This window comes from Zychaea mexicana (genome assembly GCF_025766255.1).
Source record: "Zychaea mexicana strain RSA 1403 chromosome Unknown BDB00scaffold_144, whole genome shotgun sequence".
Classification (NCBI taxonomy): Eukaryota; Fungi; Mucoromycota; class Mucoromycetes; order Mucorales; family Lichtheimiaceae; genus Zychaea; species Zychaea mexicana.
This window is the reverse complement of record NW_026516807.1, coordinates 45,775-59,586: the sequence shown is the minus strand read 5'-3', so window position 1 is coordinate 59,586 and position 13,812 is coordinate 45,775. Positions and strand designations below refer to the sequence as shown.

At 44.8% G+C, this 13,812-nt stretch overlaps 7 protein-coding genes across 7 annotated transcripts; 3 read left to right on the top strand and 4 right to left on the bottom strand.

Annotated features, from left to right (window-relative positions):
• Positions 1-22: 22 nt before the first annotated feature.
• Positions 23-389, bottom strand: BDB00DRAFT_885231 (transcriptional coactivator/pterin dehydratase; the record flags this gene model as incomplete). Its single annotated transcript, XM_053128399.1, has 2 exons — positions 23-127; positions 174-389. 2 exons carry the CDS (start codon positions 387-389, stop codon positions 23-25), a joined length of 321 nt encoding a protein of 106 aa, XP_052973575.1.
• A 214-nt stretch (positions 390-603) lies between these two features.
• Positions 604-1,166, top strand: BDB00DRAFT_885230 (splicing factor 3B subunit 5/RDS3 complex subunit 10; the record flags this gene model as incomplete). Its single annotated transcript, XM_053128398.1, has 5 exons — positions 604-606; positions 689-722; positions 788-833; positions 918-1,041; positions 1,119-1,166. 5 exons carry the CDS (start codon positions 604-606, stop codon positions 1,164-1,166), a joined length of 255 nt encoding a protein of 84 aa, XP_052973574.1.
• Positions 1,167-1,236: 70 nt separating this feature from the next.
• Positions 1,237-1,645, bottom strand: BDB00DRAFT_774685 (uncharacterized protein; the record flags this gene model as incomplete). Its single annotated transcript, XM_053120175.1, has 2 exons — positions 1,237-1,443; positions 1,508-1,645. Coding segments are annotated over 2 exons (345 nt in total), but the record flags the coding sequence as incomplete, so codon positions are not given.
• A 955-nt stretch (positions 1,646-2,600) lies between these two features.
• Positions 2,601-3,764, top strand: BDB00DRAFT_878690 (mitochondrial carrier domain-containing protein; the record flags this gene model as incomplete). Its single annotated transcript, XM_053127770.1, has 4 exons — positions 2,601-2,650; positions 2,780-2,925; positions 2,995-3,604; positions 3,695-3,764. The coding sequence occupies 4 exons, from the start codon at positions 2,601-2,603 to the stop codon at positions 3,762-3,764; spliced, it is 876 nt and encodes a 291-aa protein (XP_052973572.1).
• Positions 3,765-4,044: 280 nt separating this feature from the next.
• BDB00DRAFT_792764 (uncharacterized protein) lies at positions 4,045-5,429 on the bottom strand (the record flags this gene model as incomplete). The annotated part of the gene is made up of 3 exons (XM_053121153.1): positions 4,045-4,296; positions 4,489-5,093; positions 5,219-5,429. 3 exons carry the CDS (start codon positions 5,427-5,429, stop codon positions 4,045-4,047), a joined length of 1,068 nt encoding a protein of 355 aa, XP_052973571.1.
• Positions 5,430-9,079: 3,650 nt separating this feature from the next.
• BDB00DRAFT_129765 (uncharacterized protein) lies at positions 9,080-12,510 on the top strand. Its single transcript, XM_053116184.1, has 8 exons — positions 9,080-9,181; positions 9,353-9,573; positions 9,650-9,708; positions 9,814-10,103; positions 10,214-10,242; positions 10,343-10,448; positions 10,519-11,841; positions 11,926-12,510. Exons 2-8 carry the CDS (start codon positions 9,356-9,358, stop codon positions 12,064-12,066), a joined length of 2,166 nt encoding a protein of 721 aa, XP_052973570.1. The 5' UTR covers positions 9,080-9,181; positions 9,353-9,355; the 3' UTR covers positions 12,067-12,510.
• Positions 12,500-13,505, bottom strand: BDB00DRAFT_854705 (40S ribosomal protein S13). Its single transcript, XM_053125694.1, has 4 exons — positions 13,407-13,505; positions 13,266-13,334; positions 12,838-13,178; positions 12,500-12,635 (listed from the first exon to the last, which is right to left on the bottom strand). Exons 1-4 carry the CDS (start codon positions 13,416-13,418, stop codon positions 12,602-12,604), a joined length of 456 nt encoding a protein of 151 aa, XP_052973569.1. The 5' UTR covers positions 13,419-13,505; the 3' UTR covers positions 12,500-12,601.
• Between the last annotated feature and the right edge of the window lie 307 nt (positions 13,506-13,812).

Sequence of the window (13,812 nt, the reverse complement as noted above, 5' to 3'; positions counted from 1 at the left end):
GTCAATATTTCTCTTTTTTTATTCATTCTTGATGGAGTGTGTCGCAAAATTTGGCAAGTTCGATATCACGATTCGACAGGCCCTGGCAATCATGCGTCGATAAGGTAATTTCAACACGGTTGTACACCTAGAAAAGCACAAGGCAGTTGTTAGTATCAAGCAGAATTTTAAACAGATATACAACTTGCATTAAACCACTCAGGATGATGGTCCATCTTGTCTGCCTTGAGGGCAACGCGTGTCATGAATCCAAACGCTTCGTTAAAGTCAGCAAACTGGTAGTTTTTCTGGATAGCGTCCCTGCCTTGCGTCATAGCCCAGCCGGAGGACAACAGGGGCTTCAATACCGACTGTCGTTCGGATTGGCTCAGTGTGGAGAGCAGGGCCATTTGTGTGGTGGTGGTGGTGTGGACGAGAGGACGAAGGGCTGCGAATGAAAGCATGCTACTTTAGATGAAAAGAGCGAAAAAGAAAGAGTGAAAAAACAGATCGTGGGAAACAATCCGCCCCCATGTGTGACTTGTTGACCTGTTGTTTCCCAAAATGCTGTCGGAGCCCTCTCGCCCGCAGTGAACTGTGGGTTCTGCCGATTCTATTGCTACAATGGTAAGGCAATCTGACAAGCAAATCAGTTCGTGAAGGGTGTATATTATATAACGGCAACTTGAATTATTCATCTTTTTTCTAGGATCGATTCAACATTAACAGTCAAATTGAACATTGTACGTAAAATGAAAGGAAACTTTTTGTATGAAATGCATGTATTCAAAGTGAACTCTGTTTATAGTGCAATCGAAATACGTTGGAACTGGCCATGCCGATACGATCAAGTAGTACGTAGTCCTCATAGCACGACGATTGACAAAATGACAGACAGCAATTATTAAAAAAAGACTCTTCTTTCTTCAATGCAATAGTGAATGGTTGACGAATCAACACAGAGACAGTTATGCGTCCTTCATTGGCCACACTCCACTTTTGTCATATTTTGCAACGGCCGAAAACGAATGTACAGCTCGAGTCAAGTTCAATTTGATGGAGGTAATCAAAAAAAAAAAAAGCACACACACAGATCAGACTATCACAGAGAAAAACTAATGGGTTTTTTTATATTGTAGAAAATGTTGCAACCCTGTGGACCTCCACCTGCACGAGAAGAGCATTAGAATAAGATTATGGGGGGGATGTGGTATAATATACAAAAGCGTATTATTCTCTCTTTCACTCGAATCAATATCACTTCTCTTTGGGTGATTCGGACAGCATTTGTATGTTGGGCTTTTCTTTGGGTTGAGCTGTATTTGATGGAATCACAATATCATCCTCATCGTCGTCGTCATCGTCACTACCGTTCATAGCGTCGTCGTTGTCTTCTTGTTCACTGTCGGACGATGATCCACCACCCTTGTTCTTTTTCTGTTCAAACACACCGAGACCGAGATTCTAAATTGCTTTTTGTCAGTCGCGACACACGCCATTCCATCCTTTCAATCCCTTTTTTTTTTACCATTTCAATATATTGCTCTTGATCATCTTCCACATTCTCAATATCCAGTTTCGATGTATCTTGCTTTGTCAACTGTTCATTGGCAGACTGCATTTGTGGCAAAAACGATTGAACCTTGGCTAAAACTGGAGTAGTGGTTAATTAAATATCCCAGGTCTTTTACTCTCTCTCTGTGTAGGTCAATCTTACTATCATTATTGACGCCCATTTTGAACATTTTCGGCTTTTCTTTGGTTAATTCTGGTGCTGCTTCTTCTGTTGTGGTCTCTAACACGTCATTCTTTTTCTGTTCATCGCTTGCTAGTAATTTTGCTATACCGGTAATCAATGTTAATAAATCAAAAGAAAAAAAACCGAGATCACTAGAGGTTGGGATTTCCAATAAAACAAAGCGTTTTTTTTTTCTCCTTGGCTCCTTATACCTAACGTTTGTTTCCGTCCGGGAATCTTGAGTAGATCAGAAGAATGTGGAGTGCGATCGTCCATTGTGCTGTTTAAAAGGATCGAAAACTTTTTTTTTTTCGCGGCAGCACAAAAAGAGGGTGTAAATCCAGAAAAAACACCGACAACGCATGAATTTTTTTTTTCGGAATGCTACAGCCATTTCCCCCCAATAACACAACTATGACAGCCAGAAAATCCCATGACAATTAGCCGACGATGACTGCCCTAACAACCTACGTTTGTAAAGGAAAACGGTAACGTAATACTGTGTCTATGGAGATTTGCTATTAACAGCTGCGTTTACAGGACTTTCATTCTACAATACCAGCGGCATTGGAGTATGCAGCATATCTAATCAAATGGTCTTACTGCTGTGTAGGTCTGTTTGCAGCATAGTTTGCAAAGAACAGCTACTTGTCTATTATGAGAGTGCACATCATATCATCAAGACGGGTGAAACACAACGGGTTACGGACTGTTAAAGAGCTGGAGAAGAATCGGTAGTACAAAAAGCACGCAATCGGCTATGCTGGTTGGATCTATCTTGTAATAAGGTTTAGACAAGAAACCCTTTCTTTTCTTTCTACTATTTAATACTCTTTTTCTGGCCTTTTTTTATAGTTCTTTTTAAAAACTTTCCATTATAAACATGTCAGAAAAGAAGCAAGTTTCAGCTGCTGCCGACTTTGTTGCTGGCAAGTAAGTTGATATTAATAAGCCCCCAGTTTTTGGTCTTTTTTGTTTTTTTGCTGGAGCGACTGGGAATGACAGATCTCGGTCCCTGAATGGTTATTGGTGTTTTTCTAAACATGAGAAAATCAATTATAGCATGAGCGGCATGGCGCAAGTCATTGTCGGACAACCGATAGACACAATCAAAGTAAGACTGCAACTGGATCATACACGATTTAATGGTGCCTGGGATTGCGCTGCACAAACTATCAGAAAAGAAGGTTTCTTTGCCCTGTATAAAGGTAAAAGCTTTGGTGGGTGAGTAAAATATCAAAAGAAGCAAAAGACTCAAGGAAATATATTTATCTTAGGCATGGCAAGTCCCCTCGTGGGTATTGGTGCAGTCAATGCTGTGTTATTTGCAGCCAACTCGTCTTTAAAAAAAGCCATGCAAGCCTATCCGGGGCAGACACTGACGATCGGACAAATCGCCTTGGCAGGTGCAGGAGCGGGCATTGTGAATTCGGCACTGGCATCGCCGGTAGAGCTGTTGAAGATCAAGTTACAGGCACAATACAGCACAGAAGGAGCAACACAACAATTCAAGGGTCCGATTGACTGTGCCCGGCAACTGATCCGGAACGACGGCTTTACTGCCTTGTTCCGAGGCATGTATGTCACCATCCTGCGTGAAATTCCAGCCTATGCCGGCTTTTATTCTGGATACGAAATCATGAAGCGATACTTGACCCAAGGTCAGGAAGGCGACGCGACGATCTTGCAGTTGATGGCGTCAGGCTCGGTGGGTGGCATGTCGTATTGGTTGGCATCGTATCCACTGGATGTTGTCAAGTCGGTCGTACAGAATCAAAATGGGCCGTTGCCACGGGGCCTTTATGTGACAAGGGTCATGAAGGAGATTGTTGCTAGGGAAGGTACCCGAGGTCTTTTCCGTGGACTTGCTCCTGCTGTCGTTCGAAGGTAAACTATGATTTTCCCATTGTCTTTGACACATGACACACGCAAAATTCTCGTTATTAAATACATTTTACACTTTGCCCCCTCAAATAGTATTCCTGCCGCTGGCGCTACATTCACAACATACGAACTATGCATGCGTACATTCAGCTCATGGTCATAAAAGCAATAAATTTTAAAGTTAATTTTTGTAGTCTATTTTGCTTTTTTCCAAAATTTACAAACAAATAAATTAAAAAACGAAAATCAAATAACAGGGAGAAAAAATTGTGCGTGCAGTTGTTGTTTCTAGAAAATGTGCAAATGTGTGTGTGTGTGTGTGTGTAAGTGTACGTGAGTTGAATTGAGAGTTGAAAATATGTATAAAACAAGGTAATAAAAAAAATGGATCGGTGTGCAGAGGGAAAATGAAGGGTATCCGCTGCTCACTGTCTTTCATTCTTTTATGACTGTTGTTGTTGTTGTTGTTGTTGTGGATTAGGCGAATCAGTAGTAGAGTGCGTGTTCTGTGGTTGTTCGCTAGCTGCGTTGGGTGTAGTAGTGCTAGTAGTGTTGGTGTTGTGATGTAGCGCAGCAGTGCAGAGTTGCGACAGACGTGCGTACTTGGATCCATCGTCATCTTCGGTGTTTGCTTCTGGAGGCGTGGATGTTCCCGAGGAAGTCGATGCGCTTGGCACGGGTGTCATTGGCTGAGGCTTCATAAATCCGTCCTGCAGTTCCTTGATTTCCGGCAAACTTCTCTGCTGCTGCTGCTGCTGCTGCTGCTGCTGCTGCTGTTGTGGAGTTTGTTGCTGTTGCTGGTGTGGGTGCTGCTGCTGCTGCTGCTGCTGCTGATAGTAGAGATGAGCTGGTGAGCTAGCACCAGAACTTTGTTGCTGATGGAGTACATGGTCACCAAACGGACGCGATGATTGTTGATGGAGTAGACTGTAATGCTGCTGAGGCACAGGCGAATGCTGAGCAGCAGCATACGCCTGCTGTTGTTGTGGTTGTTGTTGTTGTTGTTGTTGCTGCTGCGGTTGATGCTGTTGGTTGTCCGTAGCGCCTGGCATCAGGACAGGATAGCCCATCGACTGGTACATTGGGTTCACAACATACGATTGCGGCATCATTTGATCCTTGTGATACGCAGCTGCATAGGAGCCATACGGGTCATACGTCGTGGGCTGGCCATACTGGTTCAAATTGCTGGGATAACCAAAAGCCATCGAGGGAGGACGCATGTATGGCGACTGATGGCTCGCTTGTGCAGGCTGTGGTGGCTGATGCGAGTCGAGCAACGAGCTGCCTTCATCCTTGCGACTGTTGCCAGCCGAGGAAACCGACGCACGATCGCTGCCGTCCTTTGTTCTTCTCTTGTATGGGCCGCGCTTGATCCCTTTCTTCCGCTCCTTGCGTACGGAATTGACACACGTGTCGGCAATACCGTACTTTATGCATCGTGGGCAAGGACGAGCGTCATCACATTTTTTGCAGGCCTTTTGACAGTTTGCTAATAGAAAATTCCCCGTTTTAGTATATAAAATTTTTTTTTGTCTCTCTCTCTCTCTCTCCCGGGATTTATTTAATTTTTTCCCAGTAAACGACTACTGCTATCACATTTAAAAAAGTGCTTACTGCATGCGTTCTTGACCTGCTTGCGCTTCGGGGGCTGCTGCGACTGGGCTATTTCACCTAGCGCCTGATGGGGTAAGGGCGACATGCCATTAGTATGGGTCATCATTGGAGGAGCGGCGGTGGTGAGGACAGATGAGGGGACGGGCGATCCGTTGTTGGAGTAGGAAGCAGTGGCCTGATAGCCTTGCTGATAATAGGGCATAGACTGCATTGCTGGGAATTGGAGATTGTTACGAGATCTGTCAAACTTGTTGTTTTTGTGTTGTTTGTATTGAAGCGGAGAGGCAAACGAAAGCTTAACCAGGAGAGTGTGTGTGTGAGAGAGAAAGAGAGAGAGAGAAAAAAAGTTGTACTAAGGTGGCAAAAAAAAAAAAAAAGGCCCTGTCAGCGTGGGTTTCACATGCAGCCCAAATATGTAGGATGACATTTTCTCTCTCTAGTTCTTCTGAACACACACCCCCCACTCATAGTTCCATCCATGACAACCGCAAATCATTCACTACCCCGGTTGCTTAGTGATAACCCTACCTGTTGCTACCCAACCTCTTTTCTCGGGGGATGTACACGAACGAAACAAAAAGGAAAAAAAAACACAGGAAGGAAAGGAAAAAAGAGTTTGGACTGCGGCGCTATAAGCTGACTTTTGACTTTGTGGAATAAAATGGAAAACAAGAAGGGGGTGGTGTTCGAAGCAAAAAATATAATAAGCGACCGGGTTGGTAGTGAATGGAAAAGCAGAGTCACCGAACTGTCTGTGCGGGAACGAGCGTCAAGGAGAACTTTGACCTTTTCCCCCCCCCACTCAATTCCTTCCACCCCAGGACGAGATAATAAAGAGAACATGGCTTTTGCCTACCTGGAAAGAGGGTCTCGCTCTCGAAACTGATAAGGAAGAAAAAAAAAGAGAGAAAGAGGAAAGAGGAAATTACCTTGTCTCTTTCTTTTGAACTACCAAAAAGAAAAAAAATATAGCCACCAATTACCTGGCGGAGTTGCACCAGGGGTTTTTTTTTTGCTGTTTTCAATGAACGGACCAATGATATCCGCAGAACATCTTCACATTTGGTTATGAGCTTTCTTATTTAGAAGGCAAGAATGACGTTGTTCGAGGTTTTTCATGAAATAGGGTTGAAACGAAACGATGTTCCTTGGGTAATATGAGCGCGGGAAAAGAGTAGTAAGCGCCTTCCTTGCCCCTTCGCCCCCTTTTTTTAAATATTTTCTGCTTGGAGCCCCCTTTCCAGGCTTTCGGAACCAGGCGGTTTTTTTCAACGTCAGAACGTCACAGAGAGAACAGAGTAGAGAGAAAGGGATGTGTGTGTGTGTGTGTGTGTGTTGCTTGTTGATAGGAAAGAGCTGCCACAGGTGATCGGCTGTCACTGTGATTCTCCGGTTGGAATGTATGTAACATGCTAATTTGACTAATGTGTTGGCGACACAAAAAGGATGCAGCCCTGTTGCATATTAGGTCACGGGCTTCTCTGCGGTTTGTTCCCATGACAACTTGTCATCAGGTCAACGAATGGCCTCACTTGCTAGTCCCCACAGTCAACTCCCAAAGCTGGCTGTAACATTAAACCACACACTACAAAAAGACTCTCAGGACACAAAGAAAACCCCGACTGGAAATGTTACAAGTGTTACGAAGATAAGCCTAAACGATGTACCTTCATTTGGTGCGTTTCCCTCTCTTCTGTCACGGGGAAGAGGGCTACCAATGGCATGACCACTCACACACATTCAGCCCAAGAGTTGCCGTATCGATCAAGTTGAATGCCAAAACCATACAATTTCCCCACCCTTACGCAATATACACGCGTCTTGTATTGTTGTATTCAAGTGGAGCTTCGAGCTGCTTGAATAGGTTTGCGGCAATCCAGCGAAACATATTTGTCTGGCTGTCGTCCGTGAGCGTTCCGATCAATCCGATCAATAAGATGAGTAAAAGCAGCGCCGCCTTATTTTTTACAACTTAGTACTACTACTAGGCATTATATGCTGGACCAGTAGTAACAAACGCCATACATCTACACCTATACACCGTCTCCCTTGGATAAGATTTCCTGCAATATCAGTAGTGGGTCTTTGTGGCTGTTACATACTCTACACTGATCGCTATTTATCTTTACAAGTGCTCACAGCTAATAACAGATCATCACACATAACATTCAAAAAATCAGTAACTCGTTGTTGCAGCACCATTACATGGGATTGTGAGACTGGTATCTGCTGAACAATAGCCAGTGCACTGATGACAAGCTTGTGTGTTGTGCCACCCTATCATGAGGCAATAACATATCAACTTGACATTGAATGCCACACCATGTGGAGAACACTTTTTCTCTGTGGATCCATCATAACAATGATGATCGTAGGGTACCACAGGATATCCGATATATACAGTGTATCTTAAGGGAAAACTCAATGGGCAAAAGCTGCATAATCGGGCTATTGCTTTCTTGCTCCGTTCCAAAAAAAAAAAAAAAAAAAGGTACGGGTTCAATGACGAAGCGGCGAACCAACGTTTCTGAAAATCCCGTACCTGTTCTTCCCCCTCATTTGCCCAAGGTGTTGTCGTTTGCTGGAATCAAATTCGATGCATGCATGATTGCGTCCCGAACAGGCTACTACTACATGCTGACGATGATCGGGTACTTTACAACAACAACATGCAAGTTGCATCTAATACAATCTCCGGTCTAGCCTATATGCCTCATTGCAACAGCACCCGCCCCCCCCACCATCCTGATCGTCCCCTTCCTGGTTGATCATTATCTGGGTGCCTTGATAAACAAAAACAGTCTTTATGTTCAGGTAATTTGCATTTTCTTCGACGTATATTGAAAACAACCGCTGCTGTAAGCAATAGTATTGCCGGTTACTGCTCGGTAAATCCAGCATGATTGTAAGCGTAATTTTCCATGTTTTCTACAACCTAGAATCTTCAGCCAAGGTCTACTACTACTACTACTACTACTACAACACTTGCCATGTTGGTATTGACGAACGCTTTGGATAAGGATTATGGACCTTTATTACCATGTAGACTGTTTGCTGCACGAGGTCATGTGTGCTAGATGATGAATGCAGCAAAAAGGGCGAAAAAATAAAATAAAATGAAAAAACACAGACGTTATTATCATTGATTCAATGAGGACTTTGCTGCTGTTGCCAGGAAACAGCTGTTTTGTGTCAAAGAACATAAAAGAAGGTGTAACAGCAACAACGGGTGGCTCGGTATGACAATGCAAAGGAAATAGGGTACGGTTTGCCTGAAGGGTGTATTGTTGATGTTGTACAACGTGTAGTGTGTATGCTCTTGTGTACGTGTAAATATAGAGAGAGAGAGAGAGAGAGAGAGAGAGAGGGCACGACGGATGAGAGTATAAACATTCCATTGACCGACGACGACCACGACGACGACGGCAAATGAGGGAGCCGAAAATGAAAGAGTGCCGGTTCTTGCATGTAGCATTCGGCAACCCATGACGCGGGTGCGTCACCTATTTCCACACAACAACTACAGCAACAGCAGCAGCAACAGCAGCATCAGCTTAAGCTTCTCTCTATGAGAAGGCGGGCCCCTGATACCATTCGAGGCACTTGACTCTCTTTTTTCTCTTTGCTTTTCTTTTCTTTTCTTTTTGGCTCTCTTCTTGCTTCTTTCTTTTCCATTCTGTTTTTTTCTGTTCCTCTTTCCCTTTCTCTCTCTCTCTCTCTTGTGCTAGCATTCTCTATAGCTGTATCGCATAGCATATACACCTGCCTTCAACGTAACCTGGTAACAAGTGGATATAGCTGGGTTGCGCGTCATCCCATCCATTCAATACTCTGAGAGAGATCCCGGAACGACAAACGAACCCCCATCTGCTTTTTTCGCGAAAACCAACGATAAATAGCGTTTTTTAGTTCAGGGCGTACGAAAACACAAGGGAGAAATATATATATATATAATAAAAAGAGGTGAGAAAACAAGAGTGTGGAACGGTATCACCAAGGTGCCACCTTCTCGGTCCGCAGGGCTGTCATTTTTTTATTATTCTGGAAGTTAAAGAAGCGACCCTTTTGACACTTTTTCCTGGTGGCTCTTTTGTGTGTGTTTTAGAGACATAGCTAAAAGAAAAACAACAACAGGCCATGACAGAGCTGTGCCATGGAAAACCGATTGTGCGGCTGCCCAAGAAGCGGGGAAGCATGATGACAACGGATCGTATTGCCATGACGACTAAACAAGGACAACAACCGCCGCCGCTTCGCGAGGCATTGGTGTCGGACAGGCTCTACACGGAAGGAATTCCGTCGACGGTATCGGAGAATGATATTATGGACCTGGTGCAGAGCTGTGACCCGGTAGAGTAAGTCCCTCAGCTCTTCCTCTTCTCCCTTTGATTTGCATATCCTCAAAGCTCGTCTACTTACAACGGCAACCAGGGTTAGGCTCAATCGCTTAGACGGAACGGGCTACATTCAGTTTCCATCCATTGATAAAGGTAGACCAAAATCGTCCATGAAAAGAAAGCCATATTTAAAGTAAACAACCCCCACTCAAAAAAAAAATGGTGTTGTTTGTTTTTTCTTGGGGGTGGGGGAATCAGCTGACCGAGCGTACACTTTGTTCAACGACGCCACTCTAAAGAACCAAGTATCCTTTCAGCTAAAGATCGCACCGCCGGGTGACTATCAGGAACCAGAAGCCACGTCCGGGATATATCAGATACGGAACCTCCCACTGGGCACCACGAACCTCCTGCTGTATGAGTTTTTCCGTCCGTTTGGGCCCATGAATCTGTGCAAGATCATTATGGATCAAGGCAAGGGATTCAAGGGCACCGCACTTGTTCAGTATTTCGATGCAAACGACGCAGAAATGGCAGTGAAAACAATGGTATGGTACACTTGGAAAGATTCCCCAGAGCGATTATGCTTGTACAGAGCGTGAAAAAAAAAAGTTGTCATTCGATGATGAGTTCTTAACAAATAAAGGATGGCTTGTAGAACAACAAAAATATCCAAGGCCACACCATGTAAGTTGCACATCTTTTTCTTTCCCCTTTCAAAGAAGGACCCGGCCAACCTTAAAAAATAAGCAACTAAAAGTAAGCTCTCTCTTTTGTATTTAAACAGCAACGTCTTTCCATTTGTGTCAAAGAAAGGGCGGCCCCACTCTTCAGAAGTCATGACGCTTCTTCACCAGCAACCACTACAACAACAACCACTCGCACCTTCTCCTGTAAGTTGCTGGGAAACACACACTCCATGGATAGAATACTCATGAACGGACATATTCTTCTTCTTGATAGACCAAGGCACTGAATGGCAGCAGCAATGGCAGCGGCACCGGTGGTAACAACGGGAGCACGGTGGACTACACCAATCTGTACATCAAAAACCTGGATCTGCAGGTCAGAAGCTGCGACCTGTTCAAACACTTTCGACAGTACGGACACATCATTTCGGCCCGGGTGATGAGGAACCCGGAGACGGATCAATCAAAGGGATTCGGATTTGTCAGCTTTGGCAGGGCCGAGGAGGCACAGCGGGCACGAGAGGAGATGAACAACAAGTACATCCTGTCGAAGCCTATCATTGTTGCATTCCACGAGCCTAAAAAACCGCGAACCGAGAAAAACGGCCGGTCGCATGACATGGTCAGGCGCTTCTCCACACCAGGCATCCCTGCGCATCCGCCACCGCCTTATGTCCCCGTCGCTCCCACCATACCCGAGTACATTGACTACTCCAAACCATCGCCCCAGCCTGGTGCAGCACCGCCGCCGCCGTTAGCACCATCATCACGACGGCCGCTCACCACCACAACGACCCATGTGAACGCGGTCGTCACTGAAAAGTTCCCTGGCATCAAGAAACGCCATTCCACAATGACGCACATCCCTCCTGTTTCTGCTGCTGTCACCCCAACAGCTGCAGTACACACCAGCAGTCTCTTTGCACAGCATCCACAACCCCACTATACCAATAATCACTATCAACAGCAGCATCATCATCATCATCATAACCCACACCAGCATCCTTTCCAAAAACAACAAACAAAGCCGCCTCCGGCGCCGACGCTACGCCGTCGTAGCTCCAATGAATCGGCATCCAGTGCCATGACCGAAGCAACACCAGGCCTACAAAAGCAACGCATGACAGACGCTGTGATCCGTATCGGCATCAAACACAACGTCGAGGACATTGTGTTTATGCTGTTGACGCTCAAGCGCAAGGAACGATCCCTCTGCTTGTTTAACCAAGATTTCCTCAGAGAGCAGATAAAACTGGCGAAATCGGCGCTCGAGATATTCAAAGACGACGATGATGACGATGATGGGTCCACTGGCAATGCGAGTCCACCTACGCCCATCGTCGGGCAACCACCACTGCCCATCACAATCACTGCACCACCACCGCCGCTGCCGGCAACAACAACAACAACGCTGCGTATTTCGCGCGCCATCCCTATCGTTGCCCCGTCACCAGCACAACCCATGTCAAGCACAAACCTTGACAAACTGGCACGCCTTGCGCCAAACACAATCGACAAATTTCTCGCATCCATTGAAGGACTTCCGCTTACCCAACAAAAGGAAAAATTGGGAGATCAGCTCTTTCCTCATGTCAAGGTAAACAGAGTAGACAGCAGATAAACAAAAATAAACAAACGATGGCAGGTTACTAACACAAGAGTTTGGGGGGGGGGCAACTAGGCAACGGGCGTCAGACATGCACCAAAGATCACCGTTCGTCTCCTGGATACCATACCGCTGGATGAGTTGGCGCGTACAATGCACGATAAGGTGGCACTGAAAACAAGGGTGGATGCTGCTGTGGCATCGTTGCAGCAATAAGCAGTGCTGGACTCGAGAGATATAAGACGACGATATACAAAAACAACAACATCATCCCCTTCACAAACATATCCCCCTCTCCCATCTATATATACTTTTGTACAATTTGCATACTTCATCGAATCCGTGCACACATAAGCACATATAAAAAACCACATTTTATTTCGTTCATTGGTGTGTTGACACTCACTATCTTAACGTACTACTATGAAAGAAACAAGCAGTGTATTGCGCAATATCCTCAGGCAGTGTGAATACAATTGAGAAACCCACATACAACAATTCGGGTCTTCAAGATTAGCTGTCATCACAGGATACATGCGCGCAAAAACCACTCACTGATCTTATCTAATCCCTTTACCCCTTGACTCACACCCTGAGATGTATTTTATACCACGACGCACAAGAATAAAAAAAAAAGAAACCTGATATCACTTGACGAAAAGTCTTCGTTTATTACAGTCGCCAACATTGAGGGCTTGTACACAAAAAAAAGGTACAACTATCCAGTTGGGACCAGGTCCAAATGACTTGCTTAGGCAACCAAAGTAGAGGCAGTAGCAGACTCACTATTAGAAAGAAAGAAAAGCAGATAGAGTGGTCAAGGTAGACATTTACCGAGCAAAGCTATTTTTTTTTCGCTGAACTCTGACGTAATGTCCGATATAGGCAGAAAAGCTTCTTTTTTCACCCCAACCCACACACACACACACACTTTCTTATTTGCACCATAGCATCATGCGTGCAGCGTTTGAATTCAAAAAAGGATACTATTTCCAGTTGGGGGGCAACTGGCCAGCGGTCTTGTAGTAACGTGCGAGACGGTGGATACGCGACTCGACCAAGATCAAGCGGTACTTGGAGTCCTTGTCCTTGCGGTTGCGCTCCATGTGCTTGCGGATGGTGACCGACTTCTTGATGAGGTGGTACAAGTCCTCAGGGATCTCGGGAGCGAGACCGTTGGCCTTCAAGATACGGACAATCTTGTTGCCAGTGACGGACTTGACCTGGGGAATGCCGTGGGAGTCACGGAGGATCAAGCCAATCTGGGCAGGGGAAAGACCCTTCTTGGCGTTCTTGCAGATGAGATCGGCAACTTCCTCAGAGTTGGTCTAATTGAAATGTATATAAGTTGGTTTTTTTTTTTTTTTTAGTTTCTCTTCCCAATCGGCAAAAAAGAAAACAAGAAAAGCTTTTACCTTCAACCACGAGGGGGAAGAGCGACGGTAGGGGAGGGCACTACCAGAGATACCCTTGCCAGCACAGTACTAATACAACAAATAGCATACAATGTAAGTATATTATTGAAATGAACACTTTATAACGTTTTTTGTCCTTACCATACGACCCATTTTGAAATAAGAACTTAAACGGTTGACGCTAAAAAGAGGAAGTTCATACAAGTCAAGAAAAAATTTGATTTTTAAAAAGGCATGGACCGTCACAAAAAAAAAAAAAAAAAAAGTCAGCCAGAAGAAGAAAAATTAGGGCAAGCCACCAGAGCCACTAGCCCTTGCCGTTTCAAAAAAATCACGGAAACGGATTTCGGAAATTACTTTCTCCGAACGGTCAATCATATAACCGAACCAAAATCCCGTTTTTCAGTTTTGGGTAGTTTTGGGTTTTTTAACTTCTTCCTCAAAATGGAACCGCAAAATCAGCAACAAATCCAATCCCAAGAAACACCCGAGCAACCTCAATTGAAAAGATGCAGTAATTGCAAATCTTATCGCCCTTTGCTATTTT

Coding starts and splice junctions, on each gene's coding strand:
- BDB00DRAFT_129765 (XM_053116184.1), top strand. CDS start 9,356: ATGACAGAGCTGTGCCATGGAAAACCGATTGTGCGGCTGCCCAAGAAG. Junction 9,574..9,649: donor CAGAGCTGTGACCCGGTAGA/GTAAGTCCCTCA, acceptor AACGGCAACCAG/GGTTAGGCTCAATCGCTTAG. Junction 11,842..11,925: donor AGCTCTTTCCTCATGTCAAG/GTAAACAGAGTA, acceptor GGGGGCAACTAG/GCAACGGGCGTCAGACATGC.
- BDB00DRAFT_854705 (XM_053125694.1), bottom strand. Junction 13,179..13,265: donor CTTCCCCCTCGTGGTTGAAG/GTAAAAGCTTTT, acceptor CATTTCAATTAG/ACCAACTCTGAGGAAGTTGC. Junction 12,636..12,837: donor TTGCCCCCCAACTGGAAATA/GTATCCTTTTTT, acceptor TCTTTCTAATAG/TGAGTCTGCTACTGCCTCTA.